At 37.1% G+C, this 20361-nt stretch overlaps 1 protein-coding gene across 8 annotated transcripts; it reads left to right on the plus strand.

The window, feature by feature from the left end:
- The first annotated feature begins 1613 nt into the window (after positions 1-1613).
- On the plus strand, positions 1614-19974 carry LOC123505238. 8 transcript variants are annotated; one of them, XM_045256432.1, is made up of 7 exons: positions 1614-1690; positions 4284-4347; positions 4828-4979; positions 6051-6246; positions 10121-10847; positions 12128-12316; positions 19935-19974. In XM_045256432.1, the coding sequence occupies exons 2-7, from the start codon at positions 4305-4307 to the stop codon at positions 19957-19959; spliced, it is 1332 nt and encodes a 443-aa protein (XP_045112367.1). In that variant the 5' UTR covers positions 1614-1690; positions 4284-4304; the 3' UTR covers positions 19960-19974. The 8 variants fall into 8 exon arrangements, with proteins under 8 accessions (XP_045112367.1, XP_045112361.1, XP_045112365.1 ...); XM_045256426.1 differs by having other exon boundaries at positions 1623-1690; positions 4284-4365; XM_045256430.1 differs by lacking the exon at positions 19935-19974 and adding an exon at positions 12772-15305 and having other exon boundaries at positions 1623-1690; positions 4284-4365.
- The last annotated feature ends 387 nt before the right edge of the window (positions 19975-20361 follow it).

The raw sequence follows: 20361 nt of genomic DNA on the forward strand, positions 1-20361 counted from the left end.
ATTTATTTATTCATTCATTTATTTATTTATTTATTTTGCTGCTACCATTACAGGTAGTTTATGGGTTAGGTAAATATAATTATGCAGCTTCTGATCAGCGACACACACACACACACACACACACACACACACACACACACACACACACACACACACACACACCGGCCGGGTGGAGATATTTGTGTGTGTCTCCTTTCACGTGTAGCCCCTGTTCACCTAGCATTGAGTAGGTACGGGATGTAAATCGAGGAGTTGTGACCTTGTTGTCCCGGTGTGTGGTGTGTGCCTGGTCTCAGACATATCCGAAGATCGGAAATAATGAGCTCTGAGCTCGTTCCGTAGAGTAACGTCTGGCTGTCTCGTCAGAGACTGCAGCAGATCAAACAGTGAATTACACACACACCCTGTTCACCTAGCAGTAAATAGGTACGGGATGTAACTCGAGGGGTTGTGGCCTCGCTTTCCCAGTGTGTGGAGTGTGTTGTGGTCTCAGTCCTACCCGAAGATCGGTCTATGAGCTCTGAGCTCGCTCCGTAATGGGGAAGACTGGCTGGGTGACCAGGAGACCGAGGTGAATTACACACCGCGTAGTGTAGTGGTTAGCACGCTCGGCTCACAATCCAAAAGGGCCGGGTTCGAATCCCAGGCGCGGCGAGGCAAATGGGCAAGTCTCTTCATGTGTAGCTCCTGTTCACCTAGCACCAAGTAGGTACGAGATGTAACGCGAGAGGTTGTGGCCTCGCTTTCCCTGTGTGTGCAGTGTGTTGTGGATCAGTCCTACCGAAGATCGGTCTATGAGCTCTGAGCTCGCTCCGTAATGGGGAAGGCTGGTTGGGTGACCAGCAGATGACCGTGGTGGTGAATTACACCACGCAGTGCGTAGTGTATTGGTTAACACGCTCGGCTCACAAACGAAAAGGCTCGGATTCAAGTCCCGGACGCGGCGAGGCAAATGGGCAAGCCTTTTAACGTGTATCCCCTGTTCACCTAGCAGCATGTAGGTACGGGATGTAATTCGAGGGGTTGTGGCCTCGCTATACCGGTGTTTGGAGCGTGTTGTGGTCTCAGTCCTACCCGAAGATCGGTCTATGAGCTCTGAGCTCGCACCGTAATGGGGAAGACTGGCTGAGTGACCAGAAGGTGACTGTGGTGAATTACACACACACACACACACACACACACACACACACACACACACACACACACAAATAGGGCTTATTGAAGTTGAAAAAAATTAGTATTCATACTTTAGTATGTCGACGCTAATCATGATGCTGTGTGTGTGTGTGTGTGTGTGTGTGTGTGTGCGCGCGCGCCTGCGCCCTTCTTGTAATGCAAGTGCATCCTGATTTCTTCGCACACTTTCTTCACTTGAATTTGCTATACCAGACCATAAAAATTATGTACATTTCGACATCTAGACGAAGAAAAAGATGGCAGCACTGTGCTCTCTTACAACTTACCACCTCGGGCGGATATTGGTTACACCTAGAATACCTAAAAATTCTCACTTAAGTTTCCACAAAATGTGACAAAACTGGTGGACACAGAGTAGCGTGATGAATCATTTGAACTCAGAGAGTGATCGAAAAAAAAAAAAAAAACCGAGTAGCGAGTACCGAAACCTTCAGTAGTAGTTGTTGACAGTGAGGCGAAGGGGAGGTGTCTTGCGGTAATGTGTGTACTGGAGGTGAGCTGTCATCCATACTCCCTGGTGCCCTGCCTTGCCTCGTGCTCCTTGACGCAGGGAGAGGCGCCTGAGCAGTGAACAGGATGGTGACTGGAGGAGGAGCATGTGGCGGGAGGTGATGCTCGGAAGCTGCTGATTTGCTTCCCGCGTCATGTACTGTGCTAGCCTGTTTTGCCTTCACCGCCCCCCAAAAGGCTCCACTGACACTGCTCCTTACTCTCCTCACTTATTTAGAGCAGAATTAAGAAGTTGTGGAAGCATTGTCACCCTTTGAAGACTATGATCTAACGGTGGTACTTTCACCGTCAAGAATTTTCATATTTGTGTTGTGTGTGAGTGTTTGTGTGTCAGATTGGTATGTAAAAGTAAAGGTATAATTCTTGCAGACATTAACTACCACTACTCCACAAGTCACTAACGAGCAGTATTCTCCAGTAACACATGGTCTATATATTCTGATGGTATCAAGATGATTCAAATTAATTCTGTTTTGACGACTCCGTCAAACCTTCCAATACAGTACTGTCGAAACTTCCATATGGAGAAAGATAAAGGAATGCGGTCTGTCTTGCCTGTATTACCGCAAATACAAGTCCTGAAATTTTTTACAAGAAGTCATGTCACCACCATTCTTGCCCCCAGAACAAATACTGATCACATTTCAAGATTTTTCAGGACCTTCACATCATCAAAGTTTTCACCAACTGCTCGAGTTTATGAAATCCACACGAATTTCTTCCTTCTGTATGTCCTTCATCTTATTGGGGTATATTTGGTGAAGTTATTAGAACAAACAGTATTGGAGGAGTGGCATAATGGCTCAAAGAAATGTTGCAACAGGGCAGGAAATGAAAATTACATCATTGTGTACAAATTAATTGAAGTCCTTCACCATGAATGTGGACTGATAGCCACCCAGTGCCAGCTGGTCACAGGGAAAACCATAACGATGCCAGTGCACCACATTTTGTTGCTACCAGGAAAAGATATTTGAAGCGTACAATGCAAAATCAGTTACCCCAGGCCACTCAGCCAGGTCCTGGAGCAAGTATTAGCTTTAAAGAGTGCAAGCGATGACAGTGACAGTTGATCAAAATAGTATTTTGAATATTCTATGAGTTCATAGATTACATTTAGTACATGTTGCCATAATCTCATTTTTTGATTATCATACTTTGAGTTATAATAAGGCATTAATATACTTAAAGAGCTAACATTTTATATTTGTGAGTTTGTGTTTGAATTTTCATATTAAGTATTACCTATGAGTTAGTAATAAAATATTAATGATACTTAAGGAGCGAGCATTTTATATGTCTATTTCCATCATTTGTATAAACCGTGGAAAATGTCCATTGGAAGTTTCGATGGCATTTGAAAGTTCCATCAAGACCTACAATTTCCACCATCAAAACTATGCACTGTCGAATCTGCCTGTATTCCATTCTGACATGTGGATTACCATTATGATTCATTTCTAAGTCATTTATACAAATTTGGAATTGTTTGTGAGATTTTTGTTTTTTGTGTATCCAGATAAATGGTATTTATCGTAAGGCAGTGTCATTTCCCTGATGAGCCATTACATTAATCTCATATATTAGATTAGAGATAGAAGATTTATACAAGAAAAAGAAATTTATTGACTCTTCTGTATCTCATTTTATAGCTGCTGTATATATCTTATGGTTGTTTGGCTTGAGTTTATTAGTAAGTATTAACGCAACTTTGTGCTAGTGAACCATGTGGACCAATTTTGTATGTGACTGTTGTGATCTAACTTTTACTAATATAAGGAAAATGTGCCTGAAATCAATACAAAACTGGCATTTGCACTACTACAATATTATAGAAGCCAACTCTTGAATTACTACCTGTGATATTGTGTATATTCACAGAAGAAAGTCCTTAAATATATATATATATATATATATATATATATATATATATATATATATATATATATATATATATATATATATATATATATATATATATATATACACACACACACACACACACACACACACACACACACACACACACCGTGTAGTGTAGTGGTTAGCATGCTCGACTCACAATCAAGAAGGCCGGGTTCGAGTCCTGGCGCGGCGAGGCAAATGGGCAAGCCTCTTAATGTGTGGCCCCTGTTCACCTACCAGTAAATAGGTACGGGATGTAACTCCAGGGATTGTGGCCTCGCTTTCCCGGTGTGTGGAGTGTGTTGAGGTCTCAGTCTTACCCGAAGATCGGTTTATGAGCTCTGAGCTCGCTCCGTAATGGGGAAGACTGGCTGGGTGACCAGTAGGCGACCGTGGTGGTGAATTACACACACCCACACACACACACACACACACACACAGTAACATATGACTCCATTCTTTACTGAAAAAAGGGCAATTCAAACTGTTTGCAGTGCAATAAGTAACAAAATAGACATGCTTGTGGTTGAGTTTGATAATGTCAATGCAGTAAATTGTGACATAAACAAATACATTTAATGTACTATATTTCAGCTTCATGAAGTTTGGGTGATACATTTAGTGAAGAATTTTAGACAAACCTTTGGTAATTTGTAATGGTTTACTTTCAGATGATGAGAGTGAAGTGAGTCATGCTTTCCATCCTGCTTCTGTACTTTGTAGTTCAGGGAGCAGGTGAGGCTACAGCTGACAGTAAGGACATAAAACTTATGTATTTTGATATTGGTATATATTTTCTCAGTTAATCCCAAATGGCAGTAAATAAACTGTTTAAGTGGTAGTAATTGAAATAACCATCAGGTATACAATACTATTTTTGCATCTCAGTGCTAGGGTCTCCAAGCACATGGGTTCGAATCGTGTCCATGGTCCAGGTGTAGGTTGGGCTTCCTCACTCGGGGCAATGGTTCCCTAGCGGGTGGGCTTTGAAATAGGAGGTACCCCAAAAAGTGTCCCCTTTAGCCCATAAATTTCCATGAAAAGTCTACATGGTATAAAAGAAAAAAAATTAATTTGGTGATGTATGTATTCACCTGAGCAGAAATTATTTAATGCAGTCTTCTTTCACATTTTAACACCTGTGTATCTAGCAGGACAAGAAAAAAGATGTCATCTACTGCATTCCTGAATATTGATATGGGATCTGATGTGCAGGTGGCAAGTCATCATGGGAGTGTGTGGCCATAGATGGGGTGCGGGTGGCCAATGGGGAAATGTTTGTCCCCGGTCCAGACTACTGCACTGTATGCCGCTGTGAAGAGGGCAAGTACAAGGAGTGCCAGTCAGTGCTCTGCCAGCCTCCTCAGGTCAGTCGCTCATTTGATGTCTTTATGTAGAGTTCAACAGTTTTTTTCTTATTTATTTATTCATACATCTAGACTTTAGAGATTGTTATTATTTTTATTGTTATTTACTTATTTATTCCTTTACTACATGATTTGTTTCAATGATATAAATAAGTTAGAGTCAAAGACCTCTCTAATGTTTTCATTAGAGGAGGCATAGACTCTACACTTAACCTTTTCTATGGTTTTAATCATGATACATTGGGTGGAGGCTTTCATGTCAGCCTCTTGAGTATTTGTATGAGCATTTATGAACTCCAGCTGTCATGTGTACCTTTTTGTTAATAATCCAGTCCTTATATAATCTGAGGGATTGAATTATTCTGTTACATTGACTCATTTCTTTTTTGGAGAAGTATGACCTAAGAGATGAGTTCATCCTTATCTGATCCCATCAGGTGTTGCCTCTCATCACCTGTGTTTCCTTCATTTTCACCTGGGTTGGGTGAGGGAGAGGCATCTGCACTAGAGTCTTATTTTGTATGTTACTGCATCCTCTGTGCCGTGTTCTGTATGCAGCTCTTGTATATCGCTGCATATGTATGCATCTTGGTCATTGATGTAGGCAGAGTGGCAGAATATGCAGTTACTCCTGCCTGCACACCTTCCTTACTCACATGTCACTCATTCTTTTCTTAATGTTTTTGTTGACCTGAGATATTTTTCCCCAATGTTATCTTTTCTACACATGCACTGTCACTAATGGATCTCACTGGTATAAGTTACTTGGCAGTAAGCACCCCTCAGTCACATAGACCTGATTGTTTTTTTGGAGGAGCTTCCTCGTGTATCTCTCTCTCTCTCTCTCTCTCTCTCTCTCTCTCTCTCTCTCTCTCTCTCTCTCTCTCTCTCTCTCTCTCTCTCTCTCTCTCTCTCTCTCTCTCTCTCTCTCTCTCTCCATAGAGTATTTTCTTCATTAAGTAAAGGGAAAGGGAGAACTCTTAAGAAAATTGTGATAATGCTCAGTAGCAATATCATGTCAACTGAAACTTGCATACAGGTTTAATATTTGAAATTTCTCTTATCCAACAGAATTGCAAGTCATTCCGCCTGGGTAGAACTTGTTGTGACTTTATTTGCCTGGATGACAAATTGCCCACATTACCTGATGCCGATGGCCCGTCCACTGACCTGGGGCTGCGCATGGTAGCCTCTGCTGTTACTGCCATCCTTTCTCTAGCCCTTCTGCTTTTCCTCATTCATAGACTGAGGCAGCGTAGACTGAGAGGTGAGTCTTCATTATCTAATTTCATGCTTATTATATCAGTTATTTACTCAGGAAATTTATATATGATGAATATGATATTTCAACTTTTCTCTCTCTCTCTCTCTCTCTCTCTCTCTCTCTCTCTCTCTCTCTCTCTCTCTCTCTCTCTCTCTCTCTCTCTCTCTCTCTCTCTCTCTCTCTCTCTCTCTCTCTCTCTCTCTCTCTCTCTCTCATTGGATGGACGACCTACTTGAAATAAGACGATTGGGTAAATACAATATAATAAATAAGGAACAAAATAAGAGACCTATTAGAGTGAGATTCAATACAGAAAGAACTGCAAGAGAAGTGCTAGCAATGGCGAGAAAGTTGAGTAGGTCCGAGAGTTTGAAGGGAGTCTACATTAATAAAGACCTGCTGCTGTCAGAAAGGATAAAGGACCAGGAGATGAGGAAGAGGGCAAGGGATCTAAACCAGGATAGATCAGAAGAAGCCAAACAATATTTTTTTTGCGATAAGGAGAGGAAAAGTGATGAAGGTAAACAAGTCAATGGAATCAGAAGAAGTGGTAGGAGCAACAGGAGGGGAGGAAACTCCCAGATTTTAGCGAGTTGTGTAGAGGCAGAGAGAGTTTTTGTGGATCTAAAAGGGATGTACTCCAATGTAGATGGTTTATATTCTAAAAGACCTGAAATAATGGATTTGCTTAAGGAAAAGCAACCCATGGTGTTTTGTATGGTAGAAACAAAGGTGAAGAGAGATATAAACTTAGAGCTATTTGGTTGGGAAAGCTATAACATATGGAAAAAGGACAGAATGGTTAAATCAGGAGGTGGAGTATGTTTACTGGTCCACAACGGTCTGAGGGCGAATGTGGTAGAAACGGGGACAGAATTGGCAGAGGTTCTAGTTGTCAAGGTTGTAACCGAGGAAAATGAAAAAATAACGGTGATAACAGCTTACGTACCACCATTTACTGGTGCATGGACCAGAGCAAGTCACGAAGATATGCAATATGAGACACTGCAAACCCTGGAGAAGCTAACCAGAGGCTCAAATCGCATCCTGCTTTGTGGTGACTTTAATTGTAAGGAAGTGGATTGGGAAGGAATAGAATCTGGATGTGAGGAAGGCAGTTGGGGAGCTAAAGTATTTAATCAAATGACTGAAAATGCGTTGTACTAACATATTAGGGAGCCAACGAGGGTGAGAGGTGAAGATAATCCATCAAGACTGTACCTGGTTTTCACCTGGAAAGAAGAGGAAATAGACAACATCACAATGGAGAGCCCACTGGGTAAGAGTGACCATGTTGTGATAGCTTGTGATGTGTGGCTTAAGTACGGGAGAGAGAGTGGTTCCCAATCAGCGACAATAACAAGATACAACTTTAAAAGGGCGGATGTAGAGAATATGAGAAAATTGTTTGGCGAATGGAAATGGTTTGAGAACGTTCCAAGGGCAAACTCCGAGGAAATCCTGGAAGAGATCCTGAGGATATATGAAAAGGTAGTTCAAAAAACGGTACCACTAATCAAGCCAAGAAGGAGGGACAGGAAGATACGGTTCAATGAAAGATGCAGGAAGGCAAAAGAAGAGAGAGACAGAAGGTGGAGATGTATGAGACGGAGAAAGAACGAAAGAACAACATAAAATTACCACAGAGCAAGAAATATATACACCAAGGTCAGAAGAGAGGAAGAGGCTAAATATGAGTGACCCCAAGCTTTTCTATAAGTATATTAGTGGTAAAACTAAGATTAAAAGATTGAATATGGATGGAGAGATCATAGAAGAGGAAATGGAGATAGCACAGGTTCTGAACAAGTTTAAAGAAGTATTTGTGTAGGACACGGACTAGCTGGAGGAACAAGAAAGGCAGGGTAAATACTGGGCACACAAGTTGGAATCAATTGATTTTGATAGAGAAGAAATAGTGAAGAGACTCAAGTTGTTGGATGTTAACAAGGCACTAGGACGGGACCAGATGTCGGGTTGGGTGTTAAAAAGTTGAGCTGAAGAATTGAGCTGGCCAATTTATCAACTATATATGAAATCACTGGAAGAAGGATATGTACCGAAAACATGGAAGGAGACACAAATAGTAGCTATTCATAAGGAAGGAAGTAAGGAGGCACCATTAAATTATAGACCTGTCTCACTATTGTGCATATTGGTGAAGGTGCTGGAGGGAATGGTACAGGATAGATGGATGGAGTTTCTGGAAGGAAAGGAAAGTTTGTCAAATAACCAGTTCGGCTTCAGAAGAGGAAGGTCGTGTATCACCAACCTGTTAAGTTTTTACTCTAGAGTAATTGATATTGTGAATCAGAAAGGAGGATGGGCTGATTGTGTTTATCTCAATCTAAGAAAGGCATTGATAAAGTATCTCACAGCAGACTGATCTGGAAGTTGGAAAGTTATGGCAGTATAGGAGGGAAGCTATTGGAATGGATGAAAAGTTATTTGACAGGGAGAAAAATGAAGACAATGGTAAGGGGTGAGAGTTCCTTATGGGCTGATGTAACAAGTGGAGTTCCACAAGGATTGGTGTTGGCACCCCTAATGTTCTTAATACATGTAAATGACCTACCAGATGGAGTGGGAAGTTATATTAATCTGTTTGTGGACGATGCTAAGATGATGCGACAAGTGATAACACCGGATGACGGTCTTAGGCTGCAACGGGACTTGGATCTCCTGCATGAATGGAACGTAAAGTGGATGATGGAGTTTAATGCTGACAAGTGTCATGTTCTGGAGATGGGAAGAAGTATCCACAGACCACACGCAAGATACAATTTGGGCGGGACTGATATTAAATGTACAGAGAAAGACAGGACAACCTGTCACCAGAGGAACATATAAACAAAATTGTGGGAGAAGGGTTGGTAATAGTAGCTAATATAAGAACAACTTTTGTTCACCTTAGTGAGTCTCTGGTAAAGAAAATCATTGAAGTGATTCTGAGGCCAAAACTAAAGTATGCCCAGGTAGTGTGGGCACTGCACCTAAAGAAGCACACAAGGAAGCTAGAAAGGGTGCAAAGAGCTGCAACCAATTTAGTACCGACCCTGCAAGATATGGATTACCAAGAGAGATTGCATGCCCTGCAGCTGTTAACTTTGGAAGAAAGAAGGAAGCGAGGAGATATGATTCAGATGTTCAAATGCGTGAAGGGGGTGGACAAGATTGACCGAGAGGACTTCCTCGAGCTAGACACTGAGAGGAGAACGAGAGTTGGTCATGAGTTCAAGCTGAGATTGCCGGGATACACAACTGATATCGGGAAATATAGCTGTTCACGCTTGGAATGAACTACCTAGAGAGATAGTGAGAGTAAGTATTATTCATAGTTTCAAGGAAAATTATGATGAGTGGATGAAAGTGAGCGGAACATCACGAGTTTAAGTCATCTCCTGCAACAAATTTATAGGTAAACTCTCTCTCTCTCTCTCTCTCTCTCTCTCTCTCTCTCTCTCTCTCTCTCTCTCTCTCTCTCTCTCTCTCTCTCTCTCTCTCTCTCTCTCTCTCTCTCTCTCTCTCTCTCTCTCTCTCTCTGGGAACCGTCAATAAGTGGATCTTTTTATGTCTTCCATTAAAAGTTTTTGTTCCTATTGGCCAATGGTGCTCTGACATAAAAAAACATTCCATACTTATCTCTCCAGTTATTATCTTTTACATGACACAGAAGTTGCATTTTTCAGTGATTTTATTGATGGAAAGTGTAAAATATTTACATATGAATTTTATTTATTTGTTGACTGTGTATTTCCTCAATTGAAATAAATTCTGAGGTTTTTCTCAGTCTTTATCCTCATACTTTTATTTATTTATTTATTTTGTTTTATTTATTTATTTATTTATTTATTCATTTATTTATTTTTTGTTACAGCTCAACAGCAATATTATGAAGACCAGTTGGATTCTCCTATTGGACCCAATCCAGATTCTTGCCATAGCAATGCTTGCTGTCACAATGCTGCATACTGTAATGGCAATGATCATGTGGATTTCTTTTTAGATGGCCAAACACCACCATATTCTCTCTGGAAACCACCTTCATTTTATTTTCCACATGAAGATGCTCCCCCACCTTACAGTGAAGTAGTAGAAAGTTCTTTTAGAATGCCACAGACAAGCTCCTCCTACCCAGCTTTGGGCCCACTTATGGTGCAGCTTGGACCTGCAAGAGGTGAATCCTCAGAAGGTAATGAAGGAGGAGCTCTGGCACTTATTGGAGCTATTGGTGGCAGCTACAGAAGTCCTTGCACATCAACTCAGCCAACATCTAGAGCTGCTTCCAGCCCTGCCAAACATTGGGATGTGACATTGAGGTCAGATGAAGTGTATGAGGATGTTGATGTTGATGATGTAACTCCAGAGGATCTTCCCCCACCTTACTATCCTACCATTCACCCTCTCAACAACCTGGATCACAACACTGAGGTGACCAGGGATACAATACAAAACAATAGTGGGAGGAGCTCTGAGGCAGGTGCTCAACCTCAGGACCCTAATTGTAGGTTGTGTGGACCTGAACAACACCCACTTGCCAGCACCAGCACCAACAGCAGCAATGTGGAACAGAATCAGCGTGGAGCCTCTGCCACACCCACCAGGTTTGTTTCATGTGTCAAGTTTTGTCTTTTATTAGGCCCTGTGTAATGCTCTCTTGCATTTTTTTTTTTTCTTTCTTTCTTTCCTCCTTTTCTTTATTATTTTTATTTGGAACATCTTGTGTGGAATTGCAGGATTGCTTTATAAGTAGATGGATTGCTTTCATCATTATTATTATTATTATTATTAGTAGTAGTAGTAGTAGTAGTAGTAGTAGTAGTAGTAGTATTACAATATTATTATTATTATTGTTATTACAGTATTATTTTTATTATTATTATTATTATTATTATTATTGTTATTGTTATTACAGTATTATTATTATTATTATTATTATTATTATTATTATTATTATTATTATTATTATTATTATTACTATTATTATTATTGTTGTTATTTTCATTATTGTTGTTTTATGTTTTCTCTTTATTTATATAGGTATAATTTTCTATCTCAGGTTGGTTATAGGAATTATTTACATTTTAATTGATGTCTCCCTCAGATTTATTTGGCATGCTTGTGTGAAAAGGATGCTGAGGAAACTTAAGTTGCTAAAGATTGTGCTCTTAGTTTCCTGTATACGTACTTGCGAAATGCATATATATTTCTATTACCACCGCCTTTCAGCTCTAAATGCCGTTTAATTTTTACTAATCTTTTATTATTCCCTTCTTTTACATCCTGCCCTTGCAGGCCTTATGTTATTTTTGTCATTTTTAAAATCTGATACATTAAAGATACATAATTAGTTATCTCTGTCTTCCTTGATGCTCTGCATTTATGCATTCATTTACATGTCATTTTCTGTTTTCGATGTCCTTTTTTATTATCCAGCTTCTCTTAGTTATTTAGTTTCTAAAGGCTACTTTGTTGCCTAGATATATTTGCACACAGTAAATCCCCTCAATATAATAGATCTCTATATATTTGATATCGGCTATAACAGACAAAATATCCCGACCGGGCAAACCCTCACTATAACGGATGAACATCCATTATAGTGAGGGCGTCGTCCAATGACATGTCGCAGGAACTCCACTTGGTGTGCTGCAGGAGCGGGGCGGCGGCGGGTATAGATACCAGACAAACTTTGGGATATAACGGATCTGTCCAGTATTCCATCAGAGATAACGGATCTTCGGATATAATGACAGACCTGTCCCTATATAGTCCATTATATCGAGGATTTACTGTACTTCCATTCCTAATTCATATGTCGTTATCAATTGATCAGTACGAAGTAAAATAGAAACTATGGCTGAGAATATATTTATGTACACAGATTACGCCCCAAAGAAGGACACTCCTCAGCCAGTCACAGGGATGCTGGCCGTACAGCCACCATGGAACAGTTTCAGCTGCGCCTCAGTATGGACATGTCTGACTCCTCACTTTCATCTGATGTTCCTACAAGGACATTTTCCTCATCTTCTGAAGATTCTACCTCGATGGATATGACTTCTGAGATGCGGTGAGCATCTTTGCAATATGTACTACTCTTCTCATAGATTGGAATAATAATGTTTTTTTAATCCATGCCCAATTTCTTTACCTGCTGAGCCACTTATTTTCTCTATCAGTTCAATCACAGTTTCTTGATACCTTGAATTATAGATGAAATTCCATTCTTTAGGTTTCTAATAGTTTTTATTATTGTACTTTCTATGTTGCCTATCGTTCTTATACATTTTGTAATATCTGTCTTTTTTTCAATCTTTCTTTATCTTTTTTTTTTTTTTTTTTTTCATATGGATAATATTATATACAAGGATATGGGTAGGCTAGATATCTAGCTTCAGAGAAGTTTTAAAGGGTAATCAAAATTTTATGGTTGTCTGTATTATCTTGTCATTTCATAGTCAGGATTTAGTGTATGTAAGCTTGATATGATATCCCATGATCTCATACACATTTGCTAATTTACAGACCCCCAAGAACATGAAAGCCAACCATCTGTGTGCAGTACATCAATTTTTTGTGTTAGTGTCTAAATCGTAGAAATTTTAAAATTTCAATGTTGTTTTTTTTATTTATTTATTTATTTTTGTTTTGTACATTATTTCAGTTAATGTCTTTTTTCTTTACATGAAATCTAAATGGTAGGTTATAAGTACTATGAATTATGTATTCCATCTTACATTACTTCTTAACTAGACAGTGTATCATATGCATGTATTGACTGTGGGAATTTAGCAATTTCATCATCATTTTATATCATTGAAGCTAAGAAGCTCAATAATTTTTTTAGATAAGGTTTGTTCAAGAAGTTTAGTGCAAAATGCATCTTTATGCATAACTATAGATACAAGCACTAATTTATTAGTTACCTTTATCATTATCCTCTAAGGCCAGTCTAAGTGAAAATATCACAAAATTTTCTTCAGAAAGTATGAATACTAATTTTCATACATTGTGTTAATCACTCCTCACAGTACTATGCTTTTTTGTCACGGAATGCTGTGTTGTGGGAGATACACTCTAATTTAAGGAGGACAGCTTTCACTATTCCATTATTTTGAAAGGCAGGTTTCATGGGTCAGCCATTGTCACCTTAAGGTAGCTTGCCAAACTGTACATCAATGTGTAACTTGTATATCAGGTCCTTTATTTTAGAGGTCCTTCCTCAGGAGTTATCCCATGTCTTCCTTAGTCTACCCACTGGCATTCTGCCTTTCCACTCAAAAAATTTTATTACACCTTCTATCATTCATATTCTTCCTCTCTACATTCCATATCATTGCATTATACATGTTTTCAATACTTCACTAATGTTTTAAGTTACAACTAAGCATCTCAACTCATTCCATAAAGAAAATATTTTGTCTAGCAAAAAGTAAATATTTTATCACAACTAGCCAACACTACATAATTTGTTGGCTGATATATCATAAAAGTATTACTATTGTATTTGACTGTATCTTCATGCATCACTGTACATTAATTGTTAATTTCATTTAGTTCATTACCTGACTGACATTCTCTTACACAAGATCAATCTCATACAAAATAGACAAGTTTTTGGAGATCAGCTAAAAATTTTTGGAATAATGGATGAATCTTTATCAGCCATCCAGCTGAAGTTTGATGAGTCATCATTGAGCTCTTCAGGAATATTTTTTTTTAGCCTGGTTGGATTGGTTAAGTGTGGACAGTTGAATTACTCCATCATGTATTCTTTCTCCTGTAAGTCAAGTATTTCCAAGTGTTATATGCCTTTACTTTTTAGTTGGCAACCTTATTTATCATTACATTATATTATTTTGTCATCTTTCTACTTCATCATCATCATCATTATCTTTAATGCCATTTCAGTTTTTAGGTAGCTTCTGCAAGGGGTAGCTATAGCAGAATTATCTTTTGGATTCTTGTAATTTTATTTATGTAAATACCATGTTACATTCTTTCACGGTTTGTTATCTTATGTAATGTTTCACTTTTTAATATCCTTTCTCTTATGTAATGCTATATTTGTGTCTTGTTTTGTTAGTTTTTCTTCATTTGCCCTTTGCTTAAGTTTTCCCATCTTTTCCATTTTACAGTTCTGCAGTTCATTCTTGAATCCCACTTTGTTTCCATCATTTCTTATCTTCCTCTGTAAGTTTGTCTTTGCATTGCATGTAAACTACATCTTATAAGGCATAAATAATTTAGATAAGATGTTAAGAAAGGAATTCTATTAGTTTTATGATTTTGCAATGGTTATGAAGACAAGTCATAGAATACATTGTGATGAGAAAGAAAACAAATTAAGATGAATTTTTAGGAGGTAGCAGCAGAAGAATCTTTGCTTATGTACTTCTATCCTATCAATCCTTTGCTAAAAGTCCTATATATTCTCTCTCTCTCTCTCTCTCTCTCTCTCTCTCTCTCTCTCTCTCTCTCTCTCTCTCTCTCTCTCTCTCTCTCTCTCTCTCTCTCTCTCTCTCTCTCTCTCTTATTGTTCAACATCATAAATATGTGTCCACATTTTTTTCTTTTAGTACTTCAAAGCTAAGTATGAGTGGTGACAAAAAATTAAGATCTGAAGTGTGTGTGTGTGTGTGTGTGTGTGTTTTTTTTTTTTTTTTTTTTTTTTTAAGAAGTGATGATAATTTTCATTTTAGAAAATTCATTATATTTGTCACTTTCAGCTCCATAGACTTAGGCTACAATTGTGATTCACATGCTACTGAAACTTCATATCAGTCCAGGGCCTCCCATCCCAATCTTGCAGCCATCTTTTATCTCTCCTCTACATAACTCTTATTTCTTTTCTTTGTCACAAAGTTGTAATGCTTGCTCAGAGATTCTGTGGTTGATTACGATTTGCCCCTCCTAGGAATTTTTGTGTATGTGTATGTGGGTACCAGAATGTTTAAAATATGTAAACAGTATTTATACTTTACATATACAGTATTTTACTTAAATCTATTTAATTATAAAACCTTATACAGTAATTATACATTTACTCTCTCTCTCCCCCTCTCATACGATACGTAACACTCACCCTCTTCTCCCCTCTTTGATCATATCCAAAAGTTTCACTTTTTCACTGATGGTCATCATCTTCCTCTTCCTCTTGGGCTCACTAGAGGAAGCTTTCGCAGGAGCACAGCATTTAGGCAGCATTGTAAGGGCTTAACGAATTACTACTTAAACAAAAAAAATTATCGCGAACACAACACTAAGATACAGTATGCGAGACAGTCAACATCGTGGACGAGATACAACAAGGAAAGATGTTGGGTGAGGCTGCGATGAGGTGCATTCAATCAACTCATGGGATAAATCCACTTGTGCTCTCATTGGTCGATCTTGTGCCGGGAACCAATCACACATCTTGTATGAGTGCCCGTGGGTATGTACAAAGCCTCTGAGTCAACTCATCTCTTTGTTTGGCATGCTGGGAAACCTTCTCTCTCACGCATCAACATGAAACAACGTGTTTTTCCACAATATGGCTGCATTTTTTCATTTCTATCTTTTAATGAATATTTTTAAAAACCCCACGATGCACTGAAACGCGAACCATGAAGAGTGCTGTAGGTATGAAAGTTAATAATGTTCACATAAGCATCTCGTTAATAGGTTGTTTGTTTGATCATGTCATCATATATGCATCAACAGATGGCACGCTTATGTCATGTGGTAAGAGTCATCAGTAATGGTAAAAGATATATTTATGCCTGCTCAATAGAGCCTACTAATGAATATATCAGAAATATCAGTTACAGTAAGAAGACATTTTTGTGTATCTTTAATATGGTTGTATGTAATCAATGTCATAAAATTTGATAGATGGGATGGAGTTGGAATGTTTACTATGATCTCTGTGCTATAATTGAATATTATCTTTTGTATTTGGTAATTAGAGATGCCAAGACACTCATTTACTGATTATGTTGGTCACTATTGTCAAAGACCACTCATGAATAATTACCAAAGAAGAAATTGAAGTGTTCATATATTTATATCTATTTGTTTATCTATCTGTCTTTATCTACCTATCTATCTATCCATCCATCTATCTATATATATATCCATGTGTGTGCATGTGTGTGTGTGTAAAGAAAAAAAATATATATATATATGTATATATATATATATATATATATATATATATATATATATATATATATATATATATATATATATATATATATATATATATATATATATATATATATATATATATATATATATATATATATATATATATATATATATATATATGCATTAAACTAGGTATGAGAAAATGTAAGAGTACAAATGTTTTGGATGAGAGCTGCTATTTTATTGGTGTGATAAGAATTAATCTTTTGTAATTGTATCAAGTGTGAAGAGAAAACAACTTGCCTGTCAGAAATTAGATGACAATCTTGTTTTTTGTGCTAAAAAGACCTCAGCATTTTATTATAGTAAATTATATGAAGCATCATAGGTTTAATTTTTCATCTCATTGTACAAAAGCAAGAATGTAATGTTAATCTTATCCTATTTTTATTTTATTTCTTTTTTTGTAAGGTTTTGCTAAGACAGTATAATCTCTCTCTCTCTCTCTCTCTCTCTCTCTCTCTCTCTCTCTCTCTCTCTCTCTCTCTCTCTCTCTCTCTCTCTCTCTCTCAGGAATAATGTAATGTAAAATGGATTAATCCATTCTCATCCACCCTGTTTTAGCAGCTCATGACAGACACTTCCACTACTAAAATGGCTGCTTCACAACCTCAGTTCAGAAATTATTTATCTAGAAAAGATGCTCCGAATGAACTTAGTGACACAAAGCTCATGAAAAGATACTTTTTAGACAGAGTAAGTGTTCTCTGTATCATTGATCTAGTGAGGGAAGCTTTTCAGAGTTAACACAGAGATGCAACCCATATATGACCAAAAGAAAGGTGATCATAATGCTTAGACATCTTGTTGTTGGGAAATGCTAGTGGGAAAATTCAGTTGTACATTAGTGATGACATCAAGAGGTCAGTGAGAGAGCCGTAGGTGGCTCAGGATTACTCCTGAGCTTGCCAAAAACTGTTTGTGTACATCATGGCTCTTCAACAGGATCACATTCAACTTACATATTTCAAGGATTGATGTAGTGTCTTACACTCTGTCTTCCCTCTAAATATATAAAGAAGAAAATATTCAAAGAAGTTATAGATTAGTAATAAATGGCAGCTTTTGTTTTGTCTTGACATTTGAAATCAGTAACTTTGTTCGAGAAACAAATTATGAGATTAAGATTTTGTTCGAAAAGGGTTTGCTAACCAAGTTTCCACTCCATATGTGTGTGTTTTTGTGTTTACACATTCACACACACGCATGCATATATATTGACACACTGCATAGTTTAGTGGTTAGCACACTTGGCTCACAGCCAAGAAGGCTCAGGTTTGAGTCCCGGGCATAGCAAGGCAAATGTGTAGCCTGTGTTCACCTAGCAGCAAGTAGATACGGGATGTAACTCAAGGGGTTGTGACCTCACTGTCCTGTTGTGTGGTGTGGTCTCAGTTCTACCTAAAAATCAGTACGAGCTCTGAGCTTTTTCTATAGTGGAAAGGTTGCCCAGGTGACAGTACACTTAACCCTCTGCTATTGCATCCATACTTGAAAAGCTGCACATATTTCTATATCACACATGAAAATTATTGCTGTTGCACGTCCGTCATTCAAAAACTTCCAGGTTATGATGTCACGTGATAGTTGAATTTCTGTATATACTTTTATGGAATAATAGTTCTTCATATATTTCCCTAATCTACCCATCCACCTTAGCTCATAATCTTCCAAAATGAGGTAGAGTATTTGATGGCATATATGATGCACCTTATTCCATTGCTTTTACCTACCCTAACTCTTGCATCATTATTTTATTGCTGGTATTATTATCATTACCAGTATTGTCACTGTAAAAATTAATTATCATGAAAGTAAAAGGAATCTAACCTACAGACTATAAATGGTAGATTATGCTAAGGGACACGGCAATAGAGCAACAGCAAGAAGCATTTTATTCATGTTGTTATGATTGTTCTTATTATGTTGTTCTTGATTAGGTAAGCTTTTTCATACTATTTTATTTCTTAATTTTTATACTATTATATGGTATAATAACTGGGCAAAAGTGACAAAAAATGACAGCTTGGAGGTCCTAGTGTCAATTTGAATTATTACCATAGGTTCTTCACTTCAGCTATCACGATTTTGGCTATCACTCAGTGTGATAGATGCACCAAGTAGGCACAATAGCATAGGGTTGAATGTAGTGACTGTGGTGAATTAAACTTGCATACATATACACAAACAAAGACATGCACACTTGTGTTACCTTATCAAGTAGCTTTACAAACCATAAGATGCTGCTGAAATTCAGTTAATCTCCCTCATGGTTTAATGTTCATAAATCATCACTAGTAGTAAGAGTCTGGAATTGATGAAACGGAGTTATTTCATTTGTTAACATTATTTTGCATAATTCATTTTTTTTTCAAAATTTTAGTACATTGTTATAGCACAGTTAGTATGTACAAAATATGTACTTCATAGCAAAGAATAGATACTTTGATGTATAATTGTAAACTTTCAAAATAATTTAGTCTGAAGTTTGTTGATATATGTGTAGATTATACTTTCCATGAAAATATGCATGTTATTTTCATAATCCAAAGGTATCAGTAAATTTTAAATCCTTTATTTATTTCAGTGCTACAGTACCTAAACTTTTGGGAATTATTTCTCTTAGTATTTGTATGATATATTTTTGTTATGAAATGGAATTCTTGCATGAATGTTTGGTGTGGTGTTTAGCTGTACATATCTTGCTACTTTCTTGAATAGCTCTCTCTGTTGATTATGTAAAACCAAACTTATCGTCTCTACCATTCCATGTCCACATTCTATACTTTGAATAGTTTGTTACCTTTTCTCACCAATCAAATTGCCTATTATGATCAAATTGTCTTGAAAATGTAACACAAATTAATTAGGATGCAAGAACAGGCCTTCAAAGGCTGTCACTACACATAATAATAGTATTTTATAGGCATTTATGTGTTCCATTCATATTAACAGGCATAAATGAAGCTGCAAATTTCAGTTCTTGATTATTGAAAAAATATATATAGAAACACTTCTGTATTTTGGTTGGAAAATAATTATTTTGTTAGTGAAGTGCACATAAAGTACACACATGAAAGTAAATCAATTTTGTTTTCAGTATTAATTTTTATACTTTTATATTATCTTTCTGATGAGTCTTCTTTCCTACTCCCAGCTACTAATGGAGAGCCATGAGTGTAGAGTTGTTGATGAGTTATTTTAAGAGCTGGCTGGGATTATTTGAGCATCACTAAAATCTGTTGCTGGTGGTCTGACTTCTTGGCAGAACTCTTGGTGAGGTGCTACCTTGGAGGCTATGGTTCCTGGATTTTGAATGGTGTGAAATTATGTGTCTTGCTTGGTTCATTTAAGTATCTTTTACCTATGCCAAACTCTTCCCTTTCTCTGTCTCTTCTCCATTTAATATTTATGCAAAAACTAAGATTATTAAGCTGGCAATCCAATTTAGGTGAAGAAATAAACTGATGAAATTAAAGTAATATGCTTAATTTCAGAGTTGACCTGATGTGTTCCATTTAGAAGAGTCAAGATGATGTGAAGGTGAAAGTTTTTAATTAATTCATTTATTTATTTGTTTTATTGTTTGTATTTCTTTTCTTATATATATATATATATATATATATATATATATATATATATATATATATATATATATATATATATATATATATATATATATTGTTGCTATTATCATTATTATTATATTAATTTATTTAGTTAGTTATTTATTTATTATTTATTTATTTATTTTTTTTTTTTTTTATTTATTTATTTATTCATTTTATTATTTTTTTTTCTATATATTTTTTTAAGAGGTTTTCAAATTTCTGTAGGAAAAGATGATTCACTGGTGATTAGAGTGAGTGCTTGGTGTGACGGGAGCCCTTCAAGTGGGAGAGTTGTGCACAATAATCTGTGTGA

This window comes from Portunus trituberculatus, chromosome 17, assembly GCF_017591435.1.
Source record: "Portunus trituberculatus isolate SZX2019 chromosome 17, ASM1759143v1, whole genome shotgun sequence".
Lineage (NCBI taxonomy): Eukaryota > Metazoa > Arthropoda > Malacostraca > Decapoda > Portunidae > Portunus > Portunus trituberculatus.

Excerpts from the sequence above, each read along its gene's own strand:
- LOC123505238 (XM_045256426.1), top strand. The coding sequence starts at position 4,305 with ATGCTTTCCATCCTGCTTCTGTACTTTGTAGTTCAGGGAGCAGGTGAG. Across the intron at positions 4,366-4,827 it reads AGGTGAGGCTACAGCTGACA|GTGGCAAGTCATCATGGGAG; the intron begins GTAAGGACATAA and ends TCTGATGTGCAG. Across the intron at positions 10,848-12,127 it reads GCCTCTGCCACACCCACCAG|ATTACGCCCCAAAGAAGGAC; the intron begins GTTTGTTTCATG and ends TTATGTACACAG.